The sequence below is a fragment of the Engraulis encrasicolus genome, chromosome 6 (genome assembly GCF_034702125.1).
Source record: "Engraulis encrasicolus isolate BLACKSEA-1 chromosome 6, IST_EnEncr_1.0, whole genome shotgun sequence".
NCBI classification, from domain to species: Eukaryota; Metazoa; Chordata; class Actinopteri; order Clupeiformes; family Engraulidae; genus Engraulis; species Engraulis encrasicolus.
The window spans coordinates 50,830,068-50,852,679 of NC_085862.1; the positions used below are offsets into that span (position 1 = coordinate 50,830,068).

At 44.3% G+C, this 22,612-nt stretch overlaps 1 protein-coding gene across 1 annotated transcript; it reads left to right on the forward strand.

Moving 5' to 3' along the window:
• Positions 1-1,519: 1,519 nt before the first annotated feature.
• Positions 1,520-5,329, forward strand: org (oogenesis-related gene). Its single transcript, XM_063200287.1, has 11 exons — positions 1,520-1,637; positions 1,908-1,988; positions 2,201-2,417; positions 2,882-3,045; positions 3,413-3,517; positions 3,876-3,923; positions 4,221-4,286; positions 4,414-4,524; positions 4,945-5,016; positions 5,129-5,155; positions 5,253-5,329. Exons 1-10 carry the CDS (start codon positions 1,530-1,532, stop codon positions 5,144-5,146), a joined length of 990 nt encoding a protein of 329 aa, XP_063056357.1. The 5' UTR covers positions 1,520-1,529; the 3' UTR covers positions 5,147-5,155; positions 5,253-5,329.
• The last annotated feature ends 17,283 nt before the right edge of the window (positions 5,330-22,612 follow it).

The window sequence follows — 22,612 nt, forward strand, 5'->3', positions numbered from 1 at the left end:
GCGGGATGCTGCCCGGCGTCAGGACGTTGCTGAGGATGTTGTCCTTGCTCGTCACGCGCTCCCAGCCGAAAGAGCGCGAGTTGCTGTTCGCCCACAGCGCCTTCATGCCCACGAGACTGTGCCTGCGAGCGCTTCGGGTATCCTGAGATTCAGACGCAGTCGAAGAGGCAGAGCAGTTGCCCATGCTGAAAGTTCTTGTTACTGCCATGCTTCGACTCATTTTTCGCTTATCTTTTTTTTGGGAATCTTCCCGGGTTGTGATGGATTATAATAGTTTAATAGATAGTTGGAAGTCTGTGTGCAGAGTCTGCGGGGTCGGGATTTTATATCCACACAAACGCAAACCCCTCCTTGTCTGCCTCTCAAGACGAGCGTAAATATGACGAGGATAGCTTCTCCAACGGAAGCAATTACCATTTCGGACCAAATATGCAACGAAAGGGCCATTAGGCCTCTTTGCAAACACAAATCATTGGCCCATAAATAGGCCTTGGCCCATTGCCAATTGCCAAGAACTCCTTATCCGTAAAAAAACAAAACAAAAACTGAACATATTATCTTACCTAGGACTACTAAAATCACAATAGGCCTAAATATGATAAATACTAATAAATACAATCGTCAGGCCAGTTACAGTAGGCTAGGTCCTGGGTCTAGGCCAGTGATTCTCAAAGTGTGGTCCGGGGACCACTAGTGGTCCGCAACACAGCTCAGGTAGTCCGTACGGGGATTTGTAATTTTCCAAGACAAGCTAGCAGTAGGTTATATTTGTAACATTATTACAAAGATAAGCATAGCTGGACTCTTATTTTCATCACAATAACCACATTATACATGTGAGTAAAAAATAAGTGATCTGCATTGAAATTAGCAGTGTCAAATTAGCACCTGTCAACTGTCAATTCAGTTGTCAGGTGGTCTCTGAACATTTTTGGGGGGACAAAGTGGTCCTCGGTCTGAAAAAGTTTGAGAATCACTGGTCTAGGCCTACATGTTATTTTAGTAGACAACACATCTATAATTATAATAATAATAATAATAATAATAATAATAATAATAATAATAATAATAATGATAATGACAACAATAATAATATATTATTATTATTATTATTATTATTATTGTTAATAATAATAATAATAATAATAATATTAAGCCTATTATTATTAAGCCTATTATTCTTATTATTCGTTTTAGACCTACTTCTTCTTCTTCTTCTTACTATTATTATTATTATTAACACTAGGCATGGCCTAGACTAAACTATTCTTATTTATGCTCCTTTTCGCTTTGAATAAACGTATTACATGTTCAAGGCCCATCATAAATGTTCTCATAATCCGAAACACATCAAAACAAGTGAGCGATACGGATAACGCATAGTTCTGGGCCTAGTGCATCCCATCAACCCGTCGCAAGTCGTCAAAAATGAATCAACTGTTTAGTGAAGTCGGTCACAGCTGTGGGTCAGTGGAGTGATTGCTCTAGAACGGATTTTGATTGGCTTACCTTCGGCACGCTCTAGATTTATGCCAACACCTGGGTGGCCAAGTTCACGCGCATCCCGTCATCCAAGAAGCAGCATGACCTCTGAGGGCAACATTGTGGTCGTGCAGGAGGAAACAAGCCAGTCTAAGGTTAGATTTTGTACATTCTTTTTTCCGAAACTTGTATATTGTAGAAGTACTTCTGTGAAAATGCTCCGAGAGGCAACCAATTAGACGGTGTTTCTGAAACATTGTTTGGTTTGAAAGCAGGCAAGCTTCACAATGAACTTGACAAGATGCTACACGTGTTTGCTATCATGATTAGCATACCTCAGATTAATTCAGTGTTACTTGGGGTGTGTGTCTGTGGAATGAAGGCTTTCTCTTTTGCTCTGCAATATTTGTGTATTTTTCTTGCAGGAAGTTTCTACCCCGAAGAGAGCTGGTGTGGTGTCCACAGCGCTCTGTCGAATTTCTCAGATTTGGCCGCTCAGATTGGTGGTATGAAGTTTTTCTGACATCCAGCTAAGTCACATTAGCATTGTTTACGTACACGGGGCGTGCATATTAGAATTGCTCTGCCAAATGTCATTTTGGCCTGTGATCTCAACTTGCATATTTGTGGTCATTGTGGTGGTCTAGCGGTGTATTTATTTTGGATTGACCTTATAAACAAGTTCAGTTTTAATCAAACACACTTGTCCTTTTTACAGATGCGTGCTTTCCGCGGATTCTGGTGGTTTTTCGGTTTCTCTGGTCCCGAGAAGCCCCTGTCCCCTGCTGGAGTCGAGTCTCCCACACGCACCTGTCAGACGGGCCGCAAGCGACTATGGAGAGCCACTCGCATACTGCTAGCCGTCATCCCCGGCAGGATTCGCAATGCGCTGGGCTACCCGGTGTGCACCAGCATCGGCCGCACAGTTTGCTCAGGTACAAAATAATTTCACCTCTGCTCCTCACGGTCTTGACCACCACACTACTCTATAAAAAAGTCCACTTGCAGCCAACGTTAAACTATTGACGTTGATTAATCCCCCCACGTTGACGTATTCACCCATCTACCTGACACTATAGCAACACCAATACGATTTTTGTATAGCCTACGAGTGTTATCAAACACAACTCATTCAATGTGCGTGAGGAGAAAGGTAGTGTTATAGAAAGTAGCCTACTTACTTTGACCAAAAGACTGATTTCAAATGAAGCTGTTTTTTAATTTCTTTTAAAAACCTGATCCAGTTGGGGGGTCTAATTTGAACTGAAAGGGCTTTCCTCATCTTTTTTTTAATGGAGTGTTTGAAAGGGTGTACTGAAGCAGCTGCTGCCCTCTTGATCTACTGTACACAAATGGCTTCGTACTTCATGAAGTGTCAACTGTTAACATTGTGTTTTAGAGGTGCAGTTTTCCCCTACCAAACCCCATGGCAAGGGCAGCAAGAGGAAACAAGATGACGTGGAGGATGATGACGATGAGGAAGAGGTGGAGCAGCCATCCTGGGTCGACGCCCTCAATCAGGAGCTGAGCGGCGAACAGGATCCAAATGACCCGGACTATGAGGTTGGTGTCCTCCCCAGTCACATGCAGCTAAGATGACCTGTATTGTCATGATGGAGCACATTTCTTACATGTGTTCTCCTTTATTCTGACCTCACAAGATGTTAAAACCCAAAGTGGTGTCCCAGGTCTTCAGTCTTGTGTACTGGATGTCAGCAAGTACAGCTCAGTGGGTCACAACCAAACAAATGTGCTACTGACAGAGTCTAGCAGGCTCACCTGGTAGCATGGGTGCCTCCCACACAAGAGTTGTGTGTTTGAGTCCGGTTCTGAACTGTGTGCACAGAATTTTATGTGTATTGGAATGTACCTTTTTGAAGTTGGGCTGTGTTTGCGTTTTTGTTTTTAACTTGAGTATTTGTTTTTTCAGCCTACCAGTGTAGTGACCGACAGTGAGGAGTACTGCTCTCACAACGACACCGAGAGCGACATTGAGGTTCAAGACGGCCATGCTGTAATTAAAGACGTCAACCAGGTACTTTTTTAGTTTCTCATTTTAATCTTGCCCAGTCATCGTTTGGTCTGTCATTGGAAGTAAACTGTGTTGACCAAGTGTTTTTGTAACTGTCTTGTAGGGATGTCAAATGTATGGATTCATTTATTGATTTAAATGAATCACCAATTTGACAAAGACTTGGGTGTATTGGGCATGTGAATAGTGGAGATTTTAAATCACTTTGGATTAAAGAGTATCAATAGTATTTAACTTAAGCATTTTCTTTTATCTTTTAGATTTAATAGTTTGTTTTTCAACGAAAATCACAGTTTATCAAGTAATCGTAAATTGGTCAATCGTTAATTTGAGTCCCTTCTGTCTTGTAATGCCAATACAGGAAGCGGCCACCTCAGACTCTCCTGATTCGGATGACCCTGACTGTGAGGTATGTGATTGGACTTGTGTACCAATTTAGCCCCATCACAGCTTGTTCTTAAACTGGGCAAGGGACTACTTTTAGACTTGAAGAGGGCAAACGCAATGTGTAGTTTCCATTGATTTTTATTTTCTCTCTAAATTATGCCAGCCTAATGTTTATGTCCATTACAGTAGCAATCTGCTGAGTGCTTGCTTTGCTCTATTGGCCTTGGATGTGTTTTCACCACCTGGAAAATCGGTCACGGAACTGGTTTCATGCCATTTTTTTCCCTCCTTGGTTCACACTTGACCCTTTTTTTTTCAGGTCCTGTTGCAGGATGCGGATGTGGGTGCGTCTGATGCACCTGACTCAGAGGACCCTGACTATGAGGTGAGTGCAGTCTGTTACTGTAACTCGAGTCAGATTAACACTTCTAGTTCTCTGTAAAATTAGAACTTCAAAAATGTACTGATCCTTTGCATTAAAACCTCAACCCTGGCCCTGTGTCCATTCTCAGCCTGGCAACGTAGTCACGGACAGTGAGGAGTACTGCTCCCATAACGACACTGGGGACATGAGCGAACTTGACGTTGACCAAGGTGTTGTTGTAATCGAGGATGTCAAAGCGGTAAGTGTCTGGTCTCACCTGAATCATGCTGCCAAGAAAGTGACAAGGTAAATGATGCTATAATGGAGGCTCTTGCCCAAGAGTCGTGAACTTTATTTGGCAAGTGCAACTGCTTGGTGAAATGGACTTGGTTTTGATTGGCCTGACCCTTCCCATACACTGGTAATGGGAACGCTCAGGAGTTTAAAATGTCAAGTGTGAGGGCCCTTTTGCTACTGATTTTTGTTGAACTGTTGTGTTGGCTATTATCTTAAGCTTGCAATGTCAGCCTGTCACAAACATGCAAAGCCAAACTGAAGCCTGTATTTGGGGTTCTTGCAGAAATTCTGTATTTCTCATCAGAAATGGCTTTTCTGGCCAGGTACAGTAGAAGGCACTAGTTTAGCAACAGAAACTGACATTTTCCTTTTCCCTTCATAGCCTAGCGGAGATGAGCAGAGTAACGGAGATGGCTACACTGAATTTGAGAAGGGTGCCAAGGATGTTGAAAAGGTAAATGGTGCTGTAATCTCTTATTTGCATCCTTTAATTTTTCAGAATGCTGTTGCTTTGATCCCAAGTTAAAAAAGCTTTTCATCTCATGACTGGTTTCACTTTTTTTCAGGAGGTGGCCAAAAACTGAATGAATGAGGTAATCAAAGCCTATGCAAATGTGTTAATGTTACGATTTGATTGCAGTCAAGGTCAATTGTATTTATGAATCTAAAATGTCATTTGTTTGTCCACAGATTCTGGAATGTCTGTTCAAATGTGTTTTTCTACATGTTGTTTGTTATATATTCAGAAATAAAAAAATGTTTTCAAATCCTTGTTTCTTCTGCTTTGAAATGGTAGTTTTATGTTATGACCAGTAGGTGGCAGGAATAAGTTGTATCCAGTGGGGCCACATATTAAAATGACTGGTACCCAAACATTGTATGGTCTTTAAGTCTTTGCTTTAGAAGTTGCCTCCCCCCTCAAACTGACCTTTTGGTAGAGAGGAGGAAATTGGGCTTATGAGTCCAGGCTCCAGACAATTTTTAATTTGACTGCTGTAGTGTAATTTAACTGGACATTTTCAAACGGTGCTTGACAGAACTCTGGTCTGAAAGGACTGATGCATCAGGGTGAGATTTTATTGTAAGACATGGACACTTTTTGGATTAAAATTGATAGTCTTCCCAGACCAGTGCTCTAGCTGTGTGAGCTGATGGGGGATGCCTTCTGATGGAGAGCTTCAGCATTGGAGGGTGTTTTGAGGGGTAAGCTAAATGATGTCCCTTTAACCTGATGTTGGAGCAGAGAAACTTGTGAAGGGTGGCTGGAGAATTGCTCAAAGGGTGTTGCGTGTGTGAAGGATGGGGATGCTGTATTGGCATATTAGCTGCAGTGCATCGACACGGCAACGTCACAAAAGCAGATATTTATTTTAGGTCCTTTTTAAACATATATTTGGGGCTGGAAGCAAAAGTGATAGGCTGACGCTCCAATTTCCCAGCCAGAATATTTACTTTTTAAAGTGATGGGTTATGTGAACTCTGCTTTTTGGTGCATATGCAGTGTGACCGATCTTTGGTAGATTTTGTACAGTAGCCTACATTTAGGGACACCTGTCTCTCAAACTGTAGCATCAGTTTACCTATACGGGTACCGATAAAGCACCCCTGTACCCAATGCAGTTCAGGTGGGAGCTGGCATAGGTTGTCGGTCTCCATAAAAGTCGTTGTGACCCTCACCGGCCTCAGACCTGATCAAGAGGCTTGTTTGAGGTCTGGGTGAGTCAGCTGAGGCTACTCAAGTGTGTGTCAGGCAGGAGTAGCACTCATGGTCATGGAAAATAGGATATGAAGGGGAAGGTGGATATGAGGATGGACAATAGGCTGCCCACCCACTCCTCACTTCCACTCAGCTCAGTTTGCAGCCAGACAGTGTGTGTCTGCATCTACACGTGCCCAACAAACTGTCGAGCACCACTGTGGTGTCTAGAGAAGCGTTTAATTGGAGTGTTTATGTCAGGCCTAAAACGACTGTGGGTGTATGAAGAATCCTTTTGTGCCTCTTAAATGTAGATTCAGTATGCATAGGCCTATATTTTTTTCCTTCTATGCACTCGGAAGCAGAAGTGCTTTGTCCGCTAAATGACTTATTTTTCCCTTCCGTTATGCAAAACAGCCGTTTTTGTGCATGCAAAGTGAATGACGCACACAAGTAAAAAAAAAATCCGTTTTGCATCAACGTAGAGTGAGAGAGCAAGGAGGGTAAAAAAAGGGAAATTTCCGTCCTTTCAAGGATGGATAAGCTCTTTAGATGATTTGGGGATTCAGCTCAGGCTTCTCGGCTGTTTCCTCGTAGTCAGCTGCCTTTTAATGTTTTTATTTTGGCACTTTGGCCTTGGGAGAGGCCTTGAAGGACTCTGAGTGGAGGAGAGCAGTGGGATTCGCATTTGGACCCAGATGCAAGGATGGCAGGACGGAAGGCGAGGAGAAGTCTGGTCGAAGATACAGTACAGAGAGAGGGGGGCGCTGTGGTGCAGCGCGCTAAGCCCCCCACATTTGGCCTTGCCATGGGGACCCCGGTTTGAGTACGGACAGGGTCATTTCCCAGCCCAGCCCTACCCCATATCTCTCTCCTGCTCATTTCCTGTCTCCTCTCACACTGTCCTATCATAATAAAGGCGAAAAAGCCCCAAAGACATACTTAAAATAAAGAAAGGAGAGGGGGCGGAGGAGGAAGGGAGGAGAGTGACTAGAACTAGGGTTTTTTTTATTTATTTTTATCTGATTTGAGATATAAGGGTGCAGGGAACATAGATGAGAAGGAGCAGGGTGTGAGTACGGCGAGGAGGAGAAGGATGCAATGATGGGAGATATAGGAGAGGGACACAGTGATGATTAGCCTGGGATTGCCATCCATAATAAAGTGGATAGGAGGAGGCATGCTTTGGGTCTGATTGAAAGATTACATGTCATTGCATTACATTACTTAGCTTTTATTCAAAGTGGCTTGCAGTCACACTCCTTTATAACTTGGCAAAGAAGAAGTGCGGAGAGAGCAAAGTGAGGGAGAGGAGGAGGATGAGGGTGGAAGAAGGAAGGACAGGGAGAGGAGGCGTGCTTTTGGTCCTGCTGGGGATGTAAAGATGGAGGGAGGAAGGAGAGGATGATGGGAGGGAGGAAGAGGAGGGCGAGTGCTTTGAGGATGCAGTCTGCTCTGGCCTCAAAGCCAGCTGATGGCCTGCTGGGATTTCTCGGCCGTCTGAGTTTGTGAAGAGGAGACGAATATGTTGGGATTGGAGAAGGAGGGGAGGGGAGGGGAGGGAGAGATGGAGAGGAGTGGGGGCAGAGGAGACTCAGTTGGGGAAAAGGGGCTGTGCTTGCCTGTGGCAGATAGAAATAAACCAGCTGTGTTTCTCTTTCTCTTTCTCTCTCTGTTTCTCCCTTTATTTCTCTTTCTCTTTGCATCTCTCGCTCTCTGTGTCAATTTCACTCTCTTACACCCAATTTCTCTCTTAATGCCTGGCCCTTTCCATCTATTTGTATTTCTCTTGTTCTGCCTGCATGTCCCCTATCCCCCTTTATTCTCTCTTCACCTCCCTCTCCCTTCAGGCTTCAGTGTACTGTATAGTTTACCTTTCCTTTTACCCACCTGTGCTCAGGGCTGGACTGGCCATCTGGCGTACCGGGCAATGCCCGGTGGGTGGGCCCTGGCGTCTTTCGGGCCCTCGAGAGCCCGAAATAATAATACAAAAATATATACATTATTTTTTTTGTCTGTGACGGTAAAAAAAATGACACGCCGGGGCTCATTGGATGCTTCTCTTGAGGCACATTGGCCTAGTCCAATGAAATGTACTGCTTCTCAAAGGCCCGCCCCTCCCTGCAGGCCCTCGCTCGCTCGACCCAACTAGTCTGTCAGCAATGCATCATCATCCGAAGTTTCGTTGACTGACTTGGATGGTGGCTATTCGGTTAATAAAAACTCTGGTGGTGGAGCGGAGAATACAGGGCGCTATATTGAGATAGAAAGGACTGGCTATGAAAAGCGCATGGAAAAGCGAAAACTAAAACTAAAAGAAGACGGGACAAAATGTGCTAAAATCACTGACTTGTTCAAAGCTAAAAGCACCACCAGCTCGAGCTCCGGACCGGTAGCTCTCGTGTGGCCGTGGGAGGTGTGGTGAATCACACAGCTCGACCTCAGGTTGGGACAGTAGGGCCGCCGGTGCATCAACGAATGCAAGGTGGGGGAGAATATGGCGGAGGAGGCGGCGGCGGGCGAACAGTGCGGGCGAAATGGTTCGAGCAGGGGAGGTACCGAGTAGAGACGGATACGAGACGTGACCCAGGGAGAGACAGGTTAGCCCCCTCAACACACCCAGCTAGTGTAGCTATGTGCCGCTTCGGCGTTTGTAATTTCCCACCCCTTTCATCACCTCGGACCAAATTGTCATCCTGACTTAATCAAATCAGTCATGGTTATTTGTACCCAATACCCATTTGATACATTCCCATGCACTTATCTTGTAATGTTGCGCCAGCACATAGAAATCTTCCATTTGCCTTGAGCTGTCATGAGATGCTGTGTTGAAGTGAAGCTAGTCTTTCTGTCCTCTACCCAAGAACTACCGTAGTTCTAGGCTACCCTGGCTGGCCAAGCAGATTAGCTCACCGCCTCGGCGTTTTTCCCATGTAGTCTATTGCCTGAAACTGAAGATGTCGTCCCTCCCCACTCGCTCAAATTAGTCACAAATATGTATTGATTTATTTTCTTAAACTTGTTTGTATTGTTGCGCGAGAAATCTTCCATATCTCGTTACGTGTGTGTGAGCTGCCTGTCACAACCACCTGTGCTGTGTCTTGTAGGCTATTACATCTTAATTACGGCGCAAACCCACTTTCACTTTCTCAAATCCAACAAATATCTTGTTTTACTGTATTGCTTGTCGTGTCTTTTGCAACTATGGTTTTAAACTAAATGTATGTTTTGCAATCTTTTCCTAATGGCATGTCACGTCATTATCTGCCTCTTTGCATGGTAGATGAAGAAAGAAGCCTCCTTTCCGTGCTGTTTGTGAATCGCTGACGCTGCTACGCCTAGGCTACGCGCTCCTTTTATTGTAATAACTGAAACATGTAGCTTCCTTTGTTGTTGGCAATGTGGTATTTTATAGGGCCTTCATAAGTTGAATTTTCCTGTGGTGGTCACGGATTGGCTTTTTTATCCATGCAAACACGTTTTGTTCTGGAAAGCATTTAATCATTGGATGGATGTTTTAATACCGTATCTTGATGGTTGAGGCGACACGGTTTGGACGCTTCAATGCGTAGACTTATTGTACGTAACGTCATCAACCTCTGTTGGAAGACTAGCAATAATAATAAGCGGTCACTTGGTTTTGTTGTGGTGAAAAAAATGGCGAGTGTAGGGAAGAAAAACCCTACTGATATAATGACAGTCTTGGGCTCTTTTGATCAGTGTCAAGTTGCATAGGCCTACAGTTTATTCCTACTAGACAACAACTAGAACCGTTTTGGTGTGTTGGGAAAGGGGAGGGGTGGTGTTGCCATTTAGTGAGCTCACTGACAGTATCTGTGGACTGGAGCAATTTGAAGTTGAAACATCTAGGAAATTATTATTTTTATTACATTTTATTATTATTATGGTGTCAATTTTAGTGTGTGTGTGTGTGTATGTTGTGTGTGTGCTGTGTGTGTATATGTGGTGTGTGTGTGTGGTGTGTGTGCTGGTGTGTGTGTGTGTGTGTGTGTGTGTGAAATATGGTTTTGCTTATCAATGCTGGTGTTTGTGTCTGTAGGACCTGTTTTCAGTTTTTGCTTCAGGGAAATGGTATGAATACTTTTATATTGAGATTCACTGGCCAGGAAAATAATCAGGAAAATAGATGGTTGTCCACCTCCCTCTATCTCCTACCCTCAAACATACTCAGCAGGATGATGGGAACATGAGGGTACACTGTGACCATCTCCCCAAGAAGGTTATTGTGAGTAGTGATGAAGCATTTTTTTGTGTGAGCTTTTTAATAGGCTATATTATATACGATGTCATGAATACCGATAGGCTTCGGTGTCGGGCCCTCAGGCGTCAAAAAGTGCCCGGGCCCTTTTCAGATCCCAGTCCAGCCCTGCCTGTGCTACTTTGCCAACTGTTACTTTCTCTTGTTCTCTGGATGCTGAGAGAGGATGCACAGAACAGTATTGCCTCTTTTCCACTGCCGATTTTCTGGTAAGCCTACAGCTTGACACTCGGCCACCACTTTTTGCTTCACGATTGAATTGTGTCGTGCCTATTCGAAAAGCAAAAAGTGGCGGTCGAGTCACGCTGTGTCGGGCTGTAGGCCCACCAGAAAAAGACGCAGTGAAAAAGACGCATATGTGTCCTCTACCTCCAAGGCCATGGCTTACTGTTCCCCACATCCCCTGTAATAGGGTGTAGGAAGCACTTAGTATGCTCCACAGAACTGTTAGTACTCTTTGCATGCCTGGTAGTATGCTCCACAGAGCTATTAGAATACTCCACGTACTGTAGCTGTTTGTTTGCTCCACATAGCCCATCTTTATGCATGAGCCTTTGCTCAGCTGTGTGTTTTCAAACATTGGGGGGTTTGGGATAGTTAGTGTTTACCCTTACAAAACTCCTTACCCTACACTGTTTACATAAACAAATCCACTCCAAAGCAGGAAAAAATTGAGAGATCAGTAAAAGCATATATGAAGATTAAGAACTAAAAAAAAGATTAAGAATAATGAATTTATCACTTGGTGTTTCTTTTCATTCTTCACAGTTAAAAGCATCATTTACACATCTCATTTTATTTCCATTGCCCTTATATTCCATCTCCTTTTGTGTCTGTTTGTAGTCGCATGCTGCTGTTTCAAGTCTTTCGGTCGGTGGGTCACCCTATCCATTAGTCTGGACCGGAGGTTTTGCATGCAAAATACTGTAGGTCTGTTGACCTTGTTTTCTTAGTGCACTCATTCGGAGCTGTTGCTGCCTCCCAGTCCACTGCCTTCATGATGGCTCGTAAATATAAAGAGCAGTAAATGTAATTAAAAGTCGAGCTATTAGGAGGAGTTGGGACCACCTCGCCAGTCTGTGGCCCTTGAGAGGTAGAGAAGGGCAGAGCCAAGTGAGAGGCCACATTTTAACAGGCGGTTTACTGGCTGACCATGAGGCCTACCGTGATGCTAACGGTAGGGCACTCGTCTGGGTTTGATTTCTGGCCCGGGTCCTTTGCCAGCCCTTCCCCGTCTTTCTCTCCCAACTCACTTCCTGTCTCTCCTCCACTGTCTGATAATAACCAATAAATGCTTGAAAAGCCCCCCCCCCAAAAAAAAAACAACAACAAAAAACTGGCTGACCACTAGCATGCTGTTGGATCTGGACACAGTGCTGCAACCACTCACTCCTCAGTTGCCCATGGAGACAGCATGGGATGACTAGCATGGCAGAATAAATACTTAAATACTGTGCCTGACAGGACTTTAAACTTTGCCAATCCAGTTTCTCAGCTGGGTAGCTGGCTGACTGTATGGTGAAATATTGATCGACCAGTATCCTGTACGAGGTGCCAGAGCCCCTCATGCCACATGGTTCCCCATGGAGATGGGACATGCTTGGATGGCTGGGCTGCTGGCCTGGCGAGCTGGCTGGCTGGCTGGCCTGCCTCTGTCCTCTAGCTGACCTTGGTATAGAGAGTTGAGGGAGTATAAAGTGACTGAGGAAAAGGCTGAGGCCTGGAGCGGTTCCCCTGCTGCTGTTGTTCAGTATGCCATGACCTGATGGATGCAAGGCTTCCTTATAGAGACAGACAGGACAGCTGGATGGAATGGGATGGGATTTGTTCTTAAGAAAATATTGAAGAATTGGCCCTACCGTGGCCTAACAGTAGTAGGGCACTCGTCCAATATGCGGCCAACCCAGGTTTGATTCACGGCATGGGTCCTTTGGGCAGTCATGGGTGAGCGGTTAGGGCGTCAGACTTGCATCCCAGAGGTTGCCGGTTCGACTCCCGACCCGCCAGGTTGGTGGGGGGAGTAATCAACCAGTGCTCTCAGTGTTTCCCACAGAAATTTTGGAAACTATGGGGGCAGCCGGGGTTTACGCTTCTCACACGGGCCTTTTTTTTGGGGGGGGGGTGTGGGTTGTATTCTTGCAGCGTAAATGCAAAACGGCAAAACAATGACTACAGTATGACATTGGCGCATGGAGAAACTGTAGGCCTGGGCCTATATTTCAGCCATTTATATTTTGAGAAATAAGGCTACATAAGATTTTACCCATGACTTGTATAATAGTAGTACATTGTCATTGTCAAAAAATGCAGTACAGTGAATAATTTCTGTTTACAACACAGTTTCATTCGTCCCTCATGCAGGGGTCTGGGAAACAATAAAACAAAATAGGAGCAGAGATAAGAAGAGCACTGTGAAATTGTTAACGCATAGATAAAAAGGGTCTTAGAGGGTAGGCTATGCCTTTTCCCCCACACATATCTGTAGGCGTACACATTCTACATGAGGGGTGCTGGTCACAGGGCCAGTTTTTTCCAAATTCCTCCCATTAAAAGGGCTGAACAACATATTACACATTTATGTCTTCACATTCATTACACATTAATTTCTATATGCAGCCCGATGTCTCCTCTGCTGTGTCAATGAAGGTCTGTCACCAAACTCATTACAACTGTAAAACAAAGCCTAGGGAGTGTTAGTCAACTCATCCCAACTGTCCCTTCTCTGAAGGTTTTTTATATTGCTCCCAAACCCAAGTAAACTACAACAACTTGACTAAGCTTTTGATCCCTGTCTTTCAAGCACTTGTGGTTCTCTCTATAGCAGGGGTGCCCAACCTTTTTTTAACCAAGAACTTTTGAAGTTGATGGTCTGCCGTGATCTACCAAGTCAAATTTAAGGATGTCAGTATGAAAATTTAAGACCACCATTTATTAATCACCATTATTATGAACAAAATGTTTTTAGTAGGCTACTATGGCCGTATCTTTTCAGTGTGTTTTTAAAGTGTGTTGAATAGCCTATCTTTACAAAGCAATGCAGCACTGATAGTATGCAGAGATAATTTCAGTCATACACAAGTCATAAACAACTGAAACAATTTCAAAATGATAAACATTTGGTATATAAAAGGCACATAGCCCCTATTTCTAAAATATGATGAAGCATTATCATGCCTTCAGTGGTATAGGCTACAAATTAAAAAGGGCTCAGAAATTCACCATTTGTTATGGGTAAATAGTAGGCTACTATGAGAGAGAGAGAGAGAGAGAGAGAGAGAGAGAGAGAGAGAGAGAGAGAGAGAGAGAGAGAAAGAGAGCAACGAGAGAACTCATTGGATTGGTTAACACCCCTGTTAAGAGTGACTTCTTCTATGAAGGGTTTTTTTTCAGCTCTCTGGGACAGTAGCACAGCAAAGGCTTTCTATTGTGAGTTTGGCCAATCGTTTTGTCCACAACTGAAGCAATAAACAGCACAAATTGAAGTGAATTCCATACATGTCAACAACTAACATTTCCCTTACACGCGGCACGCGATGTAAACGCAGTTAGCGATGATACATGCGACTAGCGATTTGGACGAAGATCCTGGCATATCGGCGTGTCATAACGCATCGTTGCGCACATGTTCTGTTACTCACCCGATGTTACACGTGTGCACACATGAATCAACTGTAATACCCTTACGGTCACTTCCTAATGCTTTCCCCTCATTCTGTGTTACCGTGGGACTACTTAGCCTATCTAACCAATACAGAGTCTATAGGATGTATTTACTCCAGGAGGAAAATGCGAAGGAAATTCAAAATCGTAATTCAAATCGTTTTTAACAAAAACGGATATCGTTTAAAAAATAAAAAAAAAAGCAAACATTTTTTTTTATTTTTTTTTACATTTTCGTAAACTATGGCGGGCAAATTTAAACTATGGCGGGCCGCCATAGTTTCCTCAATGTATGGGAAACACTGGCTCTCCCCCATCCTCCTCCATGACTGAGGTACCCTGAGCATGGTACCGTCCCACCGCACTGCTCCCCATGGGGCGCCACTGAGGGCTGCCCCCTTGCACGGGTGAGGCATAAATGCAATTTTGTTGTGTGCAGTGTGCAGTGTTCACTTGTGTGCTGTGGAGTGCTGTGTCACAATGACAATGGGAGTTGGAGTTTCCCAATGGGCTTTCACTTTCACTTTCACTTTGCTGGGCCTTCCCCGTCTCTCTCTCCCTACTCGTCACCATCTTCGCTATACTATCATGAATTAAGTCAAAAAACCCCAAAAATATCTTTAAAAAAAAGAAGTAAATATTGAAGAATTACACTTACGATAAAACTTAAGAACTTCGTTTTTTTTCTTAAGAATCTTCCTAAGACTAGTTTTGTGAATCCGGCCCCTGATGTCTGGAATGATGCAAGGCTGCCTTATAGAGCCAGGACAGGCTGGGATGGGACGGAATGGTTCAACCCTGGCTCTGTACTCTAGCTTCAATGTATGGCATGGCCTGCTGCCGGCGATGTGAGGCTCCCTTTTGGAGCCACAGAGTTGGCCATGCTGCTATTGTACTGTCACAATTGTTACCATTTAATGTCAAGAAGTTACACAGGTCATTGAAATGGTTAGCTATTTTAAAATGCGTAAAAAAAGTTGTTTTATCGATTCCTCTCAGTGTCCTCAATGATGCTCTATGGAAACGAACGCTACACCCGGAACCTTGTGAAGGCTGCGCATTGCGCAAAACAGCGGGATCAGCCATTTTTGACCATATATGGTCAATTTCGCTGTCCTTCTTGTCAGCGGGAACACAGTGGGATCCTATGGCAACGGTCTAACTCTTTATATAGATGGCTCTGGCCAGGACAAGATGAGGTGGCTCTGAGCTCCCGCTGCTCGGTGCTGTGCTGTGTGGCACAGCCTATCGTCTGGACGCGAGACTGGATTGTTCCTGTAAAGACACAATAATGGACTGGGCTGGTTCTGTCCTGTTGATGACCTTGATGATGCCGTCTCGGCGGGGGTGTGAGAAGCTGTGAGGGGGCGTGAGAGTGTGTGAGAGTGTGTGAGGGGGTGTGAGGTGGCATGAGAGGTCCCCCTCTGGTGTGTTTTTTGGCAGCAGCCCGCTTTGCCGTCGTCAGCACTTCCTTATTTGGCCTGGACGTCACCTTGAGTGCAGAGACAGCAAGCACTTACCATCTTCAGGTCGCGCCAGCTGACCTCCGGAAGCCATTAGGCAGCGCATTACACAGCGCATGATGACTCTCCGCTTCCCTGGAGAGGGGGGTCCAGATTTATACAGGGTGCTTCTTTCTGTTTTTCTATTTCTCACCTCTCTCTTTCTCTGTCCTTCTCTCTTCCATTCTCTCTTTCTCTCTCTCTCTCTCTCGCCCCTTTCTCTATCTATCTATCTATCTATCTATCTATCTATCTATCTATCTATCTATCTATCTGTCTATCTATCTATCTCTATGTGCCACCTACTCACTTCTCCACAGTGACGTTCCAGTGGTTTCAATGTCAATGTTGTTTTTACACTTTTCAGTTTAAAGATCTGCTTTCATGTCTCGATCTCACGCACTTGAGTTTCTCTTTGAGCTGCTATCAGGTCAGACTCAGGCAGAGCATGCGTGGGCTACAAGATGACGGTAGTGCCTGACATTGCTATTGACCTCCATTGACGACCTTGTCAGGTTGTGTAATGAAAGAAGAGTGCTCTGATTTCTCATGTGTCAATGTCATTCATACACCTTTTTGCTGGTGTACACACAAACTGATTTCTCTCTCTCTCTCTCTCTCTCTCTCTCTCTCTCTCTCTCTCTCTCTCTCTCTCTCTCTCTCTCTCTCTCTCTCTCTCTCTCATCATTTCATCATTTAACCTTCTCTTCCCCTCTCCTCCTCCTCCTCTCCCTCTCTCATCGTGTTCAGCTCTCTTCACCCTCACCTCCTCTCCCATTCTCATCGTGTTCATCTCTCTTCCCCTCTCCTCNTCCTCCTCTCCCTCTCTCATCGTGTTCAGCTCTCTTCCCCTCTCCTCCTCCTCCTCTCCCTCTCTCATCGTGTTCAGCTCTCTTCACCCTCACCTCCTCTCCCATTCTCCCCCTCTCTCCTCCAGCTCATGTCTCCTGTCATGTTCTCCCTCTCTAGTGAGCGGTCTGTGGAGGTTGAAGATGTCTACTGCCATCACATGTAGATTTGATTAGATCCAATTAGATTAGATTAGGCTCCTGACCATGTAGCTGGTTCTATGTGCACTCTGCTGCCGTAAAGAGCCGTCTCTAACCTGTTCTCTCTCGGTCTCATCTGTAGCTTTTCTCCTCAAAGAGAAACTGTGACTGGTTCTGCCTTAAAGACCCGTCTGCAACTCTTTCTATCTGTCTGTGCACTGCCGCATTAGAGTCGTCTGTATCTGGTTCTGTCTGTCTGCTCTCCGTAAAGAGTTGTCTGTAATCCATTGGCCGCTGATGAGGAAGGTCAGCTAATCAAGACGATATGACCAGTGTGCTCCTCTCATCCTCTCCCCTCCATCCCCGTTTCTGTCACTTTGTTTCTCTCTTCCTCTTCTCTCCAACCCTGTCTCTTTCTCCACATATCCCCTCCACCAACTCTCTCTGTCTGTCCATTCCACTCTACCTCTTCCCCTCCACCCCCCTTCATCTTCCTCTCCAGCCCCACTCATCTCTCTCCCTCTCCTCTCCTCTCTCCATCCTTCCCACTCTGCCACGTGCCAGTGTGGTGTCTTGATATTGAGATCCTAATTAATGAGCATTATCTCCACAGGGGACTGAGGAGGAGAGAAAGCAGTTAAGTCCTCCCATTAATTAATCATTCATTATCTTTCTTTACCTCCCCCCACCACCCTTCTCTCATCCTCCCATCCCTCTCTTCTTCATCCATTCTTCCCTCTTCTCCTTCATCGTCTCACTGCCCCTCTTCTCCTCTCCTCTCTTCTCTTCCTCTCCTCTCCTCCTCCACTCCAGCTGAGAGTATTTGTCTCTCCACTCAATAAGCTTGGGATGGCAGTAGCTTTCCAGCCAGCTGTGTGTGTGTGTGTGTGTGTGTGTGTGTGTGTGTGTGTGTGTGTGTGTGTGTGTGTGTGTGTGTGTGTGTGTGTGTGTGTGTGTGTGTGTGTGTGTGTGTGTGTGTGTGTGTGTGTGTGTGTGCAGGGCCTCTGAAAGCTTTGGCAGGGCCCAGGACAAAGTCATCTGAAAGGGCCCCCCACCCAATACATTCAATGTAATGAGGAACCAATTATGGGCCCCCTATCTCCCAGGCCTGGGGACAGCTGACCTCTTTGTCCGCCCATGTCCACGTCCCTGTGTGTGTGTGTGTGTGTGTGTGTGTGTGTGTGTGTGTGTGTGTGTGTGTGTGTGTGTGTGTGTGTGTGTGTGTGTGTGTGTGTGTAATCTAGGCCACAGAAATGGATGGTGGCTGAAATGCAGGAGCATGTAGGAGCAGGTGGGGAATGTCTTCCCGCAAAACACGCACACACAGCTGAGCACACACACACACACACACACACACACACACACACACACACACACACACACACACACACACACACACACACACACACACAGGTGGGGAATGTTCCTCTCTAGTGTGTACACACACACACACACACACACACACACACACACACACACACACACACACACACACACACACACACACACACACACACACACACACACACAGGTGGGGAATGTTCCTCTCTAGTGTGTACACACACACACACACACACACACACACACACACACACACACACACACACACACACACACACACACACACACACACACACACTTCAGACGGGCAGAAATACGCTCTACCTATTAAGGTCACACACACACACACACACACACACACACACACACACACACACACACACACACACACACACCGTGATTTATTACAGTGACGCTGCTTTTTTGACAGCTAATACTAGAGAGAGGAACATGGAAGCGACGAAAGGAAAGAAAGGGATTTCGGCTGGTAGTGTTTTTTTCTTTTCTTTTTTCCTATTCCTTTTCTTCCTCTCTTTCTTTCTCTGCAGATGGATGGCGTGGTCGATAGCTAATTTTCCTCCGTCCTTGTGACACCTGAGGTATGATGGAAGTCACCTGATATTTATTTATTTATTTATCAATCAAGTTTTTTTAGGCAGCATCTCCTTGGCCTGCCTATCACAACGTTAAATATTAGACTATGAATGATGCCCTGAGGCAGGCAAATAATTGGAGAGGGTGTGTGCGTGTGCGTGTGCGTGTGCGTGTCCGTGTGCGTGTCCGTGTGCGTGTGCGTGTCCGTGTGCGCGTGTGAGTGTGAGTGTGAGTGTGTTTGACAATAAATGGGTGCTTCAGCCATAATGACAGAAACAGATACAGTAGAAAATATATGCATATAGTGTAATATAGCAAGAAGGTACACTACAAAGTGCACAGTGTACACTACACAGTGCAGCAAACATTTATTTTGATAAGTACAAATAAGACAGGACACACTTACTCTGCTTTGTTTCTTTTGCAACACCGGGTGGAGACAGAGGCAGGAAATTATGCCAGTGGCTGTTTCAGATTATGTTCCGGCACTGACCTTTGGTATTCGTAGGTGGGAAACATTCTAAAAAATGATTTTAATTCACAGAAAAACAAAAGCAAAACAGACTAAACAAAGCATTGACTCTCACACTGTTCCCCTTGTCAGTGTGTGTGTGCGTGTGTGTGCGTGTGTGCAGAACAGTGGCAGATTAAAAATAAAAAGACTTTGTTGAACTTCGAGAATATAAAAATGATTCTCAGTGTTTTAAGTATATACTGTACCTAAGATAAATACTTTATTACAGTGTGACACTACTTTGAATAATGTTTTTCAGGAGCCCCCTGTTTTCAGCTTTAAGCGGGCTCCTACTTTAGATGACAAACTTGTCCACAGCTATCTACCACCATCCTCTGGGAACACTTGGCTGTCTAAGAAACCGCAAGGTAGCTTCAAATGTGGTCATTGTAATCATTGCCCTACTATAGTCAAAAATAAAACATTTGGAGATGCACATGGACACAGAACACATGATATACGGCATTTTATTAATTGTAAAACAACATTTGTCATTTATAAACTGGAATGTCCCCTCTGCAATGTTTTTTACATTGGCAGGACCAAACGTAGGTTACAAGATAGAGTCTCAGAACACAAGTAAAAAAATGAGAACTATCCAATGGCACGCCTAGGCCTGGGTATTGATTGACAATTTTCGGTTCCGGTTCCATTTCCGGTTCCTTCGTTTCGGTTCCGGTACCAGAACGGTTCTATTTTCGGTTCCTAGAAACCCTGAATTAAACCTGCAGTTACCCAAAGTGGCCAGTAGATGGCGTAACGGGTCTGTAAATCATGAGTTTCCCTGCCTGCCACAAGGCGGCGCTCATCGTGACTTAAGCAATGGCGGGTTAAAGGCATTTAATTCTATACAGCATTCATGATTAATTGCATGCTGCAAGTTGTCCTCTCGGCATGGCTTGGCAAGTATAATAAACGGTTTTGATACTGATAAATGTAATCATGTCTGATTAAAATGGTTCTGCTGTACTGTGCAACTTCACTTCTGGTACCAATCCTATGTCAAGCCTGCCTGACATGATTTTTTAATGTAGCCTACGCTACCCAGTCTGTCGACAGCTTACCAAAACAGAGACCCAAGATTGCCACTTTCTAGTGGTAAAAACAACCTGTCCTTCTCCTACAGACATGTGTTAGGGCTTGTTCGAAAGCTGCGAATCTTAGCTTTTTACAGGTTTTTACGGCACGTTTTTATGTTCTTTCAATCAAAAGTTATTGAACTGTAAGCGGCCGCTGTTTCAAGTGAAAAAAATAGCGCTTTCCAACCTTTTTTTTATCTCGTCATTTTTTCCCGAACAGCCAGCGATCTCCTTAACGTAGACCTATAGATATGTGTTAGGGCTTGTTCGAAAGCTGAGAATCTTAGCTTTTTACAGGCTTTTACGGCACGTTTTTATGTTCTTTCAATCAAAAGTTATTGAACTGTAAGCGGCCGCTGTTTCAAGTGAAAAAATAGCGCTTTCCAACCTTTTTTTTTTTTTTATCTCGTCATTTTTCCCGAACAGCCAGCGATCTCCTTAACGTAGACCTATAGACATGTGTTAGGGCTTGTTCGAAAGCTGAGATTCTTAGCTTTTTACAGTTTTTTACGGCACGTTTTTATGTTCTTTCAATCAAAAGTTATTGAACTGTAAGCAGCCGCTGTTGCAAGTGAAAAAATAGCGCTTTCCAACCATTTTTTTTTTATCTCGTCATTTTTTTCCTAACAGCCAGCGATCTCCTTAACCTAGACCTACAGACATGTGTTAGGGCTTGTTCGAAAGCTGAGATTCTTAGCTTTTTACAGTTTTTTACAGAACGTTTTTATGTTCTTTCAATCCACAGTTATTTAACCTTAAGCGGCCGCTACTTCAAGTAGGCCTAAACAATGGCGTTATTCTCCAGCCGGATAGAGAGGAAATCTTTTTTGTCGCTGTGTTCTTTGTTCCCTCGAATTAAACCGACGGTCTAAATAGGCTACATTTGTACGTCCCCAACACAAGACCAGTTATTTCTAAGTTAGCTCTTTTCATGGAAAAACATGTTTCCAAGGAGTCAGAGACATCTTCCTGAAGAGTCGAGGTCATGGTTGAGGTTGATGGTGTAGCCGTTGTAAAGATGCTGCAACTCTCTGCACGCAAGTTAATCAAATGCAAGAGCAGTGTTTGAACAGCCATTCTTGCATGATATTAGTCTATCGCAGATATTGCAGCGCGCTCCTTCCTTATCTACTTTCCTGAAATATAGCCACACTTTCGACGGCATGTTTTTGTTTCTCAAGTAGTACAATCAGCTGGTTGAAAATCAGCTGTCTTATCAATCGTTTAAATGAGGTGCGAAACGGGAAGAGGAGGAGCGTGGTCAGTTTGTGACACTTGTGGTTGGCTGAAATGGCCGCGTGCTTAAAAACACATTTGATGGCTCTGACAGTCAGACTTCAGGAACCGAAATGTGGAACCGACAGACAAGGCACGTTTCGATGCCAAGTAGAACCTTAGCTTTTAATTCGGTTCCATCAAAGAATTGAATTTCGGTACCCAGTCCTAGGCACGCCATTTTAACCCTCTGAGGTCCGAGTGCCCTTCAGAGGGCAATGTGTCTCCAAAAACAAATCTGTAACTCTGTGAGTTTTTGTCATTGAAACATAAAAGTCACACCATTAGAAACCTCAGACCTTCCAGGTCCCAAATATATATATATGAAATGAAAATACTTGAAAATGTTAGGGTGGTGCAAGCAGCCTAAAAGCCTCTGAAAAGCCTTAGACCTCAGAGGGTTAAAGACCAGCACAACAGTGACCCAGCTATTTTAAGAGCTATAGGTATTGATCATATACCACAAACAATGAGAGGGGGCGATAGATTAAAACAATTAAATCAGCGAGAGAGCTACTGGATTTTTAAATTAAAAGCTACTCAATATCCAGGCTTAAATGATGAGATGGAATACTGCCACTTTTTGTAAACACTACTGTTTAAGTAAATGTATTTCATGCATGTTTTTTTCTGCTTTGCTGTCTAATACTCTATTATATGTGTAGAGACTGTAGAATGAGGCCCCCTGCTGCCCACAATTGATATTGTTGTCTTTCTGTGTTTTTTATGTCACCTTTGTTGAAGAGTGTTTAGCCATTGGCTAATTGGTCCCACCCTGCACACCTGAGAACACTCATGATGTCTTTTAATTATGTCTGTTTGTCACAGAAGAAACTGCACACTTCCTGACGAAGGCTTCATGCCGAAACGCGTCGAAGTATTTTAATCATGTTATGCCCAACAAAATAAAGGCATTTTAATTACAAAGAAGATGAGTGCCTTGGTATTTCTCAAACTTTTTTGATATATACTGTACCTACTCCACATTGTACAGCATCACCCTCTACTTATTCTTTTGAAGGATTTTGTCAGTTTGAGGATGTGGCCATTTTAAGTCATCTGCATCTGCATGTTGCGATTCCATGCAACACTGGCTGGTGACTACGTCTGTCAGTTGGTCA

What these genes read in the sequence shown, in the direction of transcription:
- org (XM_063200287.1), top strand. Translation starts at nt 1,530, where the DNA reads ATGCCAACACCTGGGTGGCCAAGTTCACGCGCATCCCGTCATCCAAGA. An exon ending in TTTGGCCGCTCAGATTGGTG is followed by an intron (nt 1,989 to 2,200) that starts GTATGAAGTTTT and finishes TCCTTTTTACAG; the next exon opens with ATGCGTGCTTTCCGCGGATT. An exon ending in CAGAGGACCCTGACTATGAG is followed by an intron (nt 4,287 to 4,413) that starts GTGAGTGCAGTC and finishes GTCCATTCTCAG; the next exon opens with CCTGGCAACGTAGTCACGGA.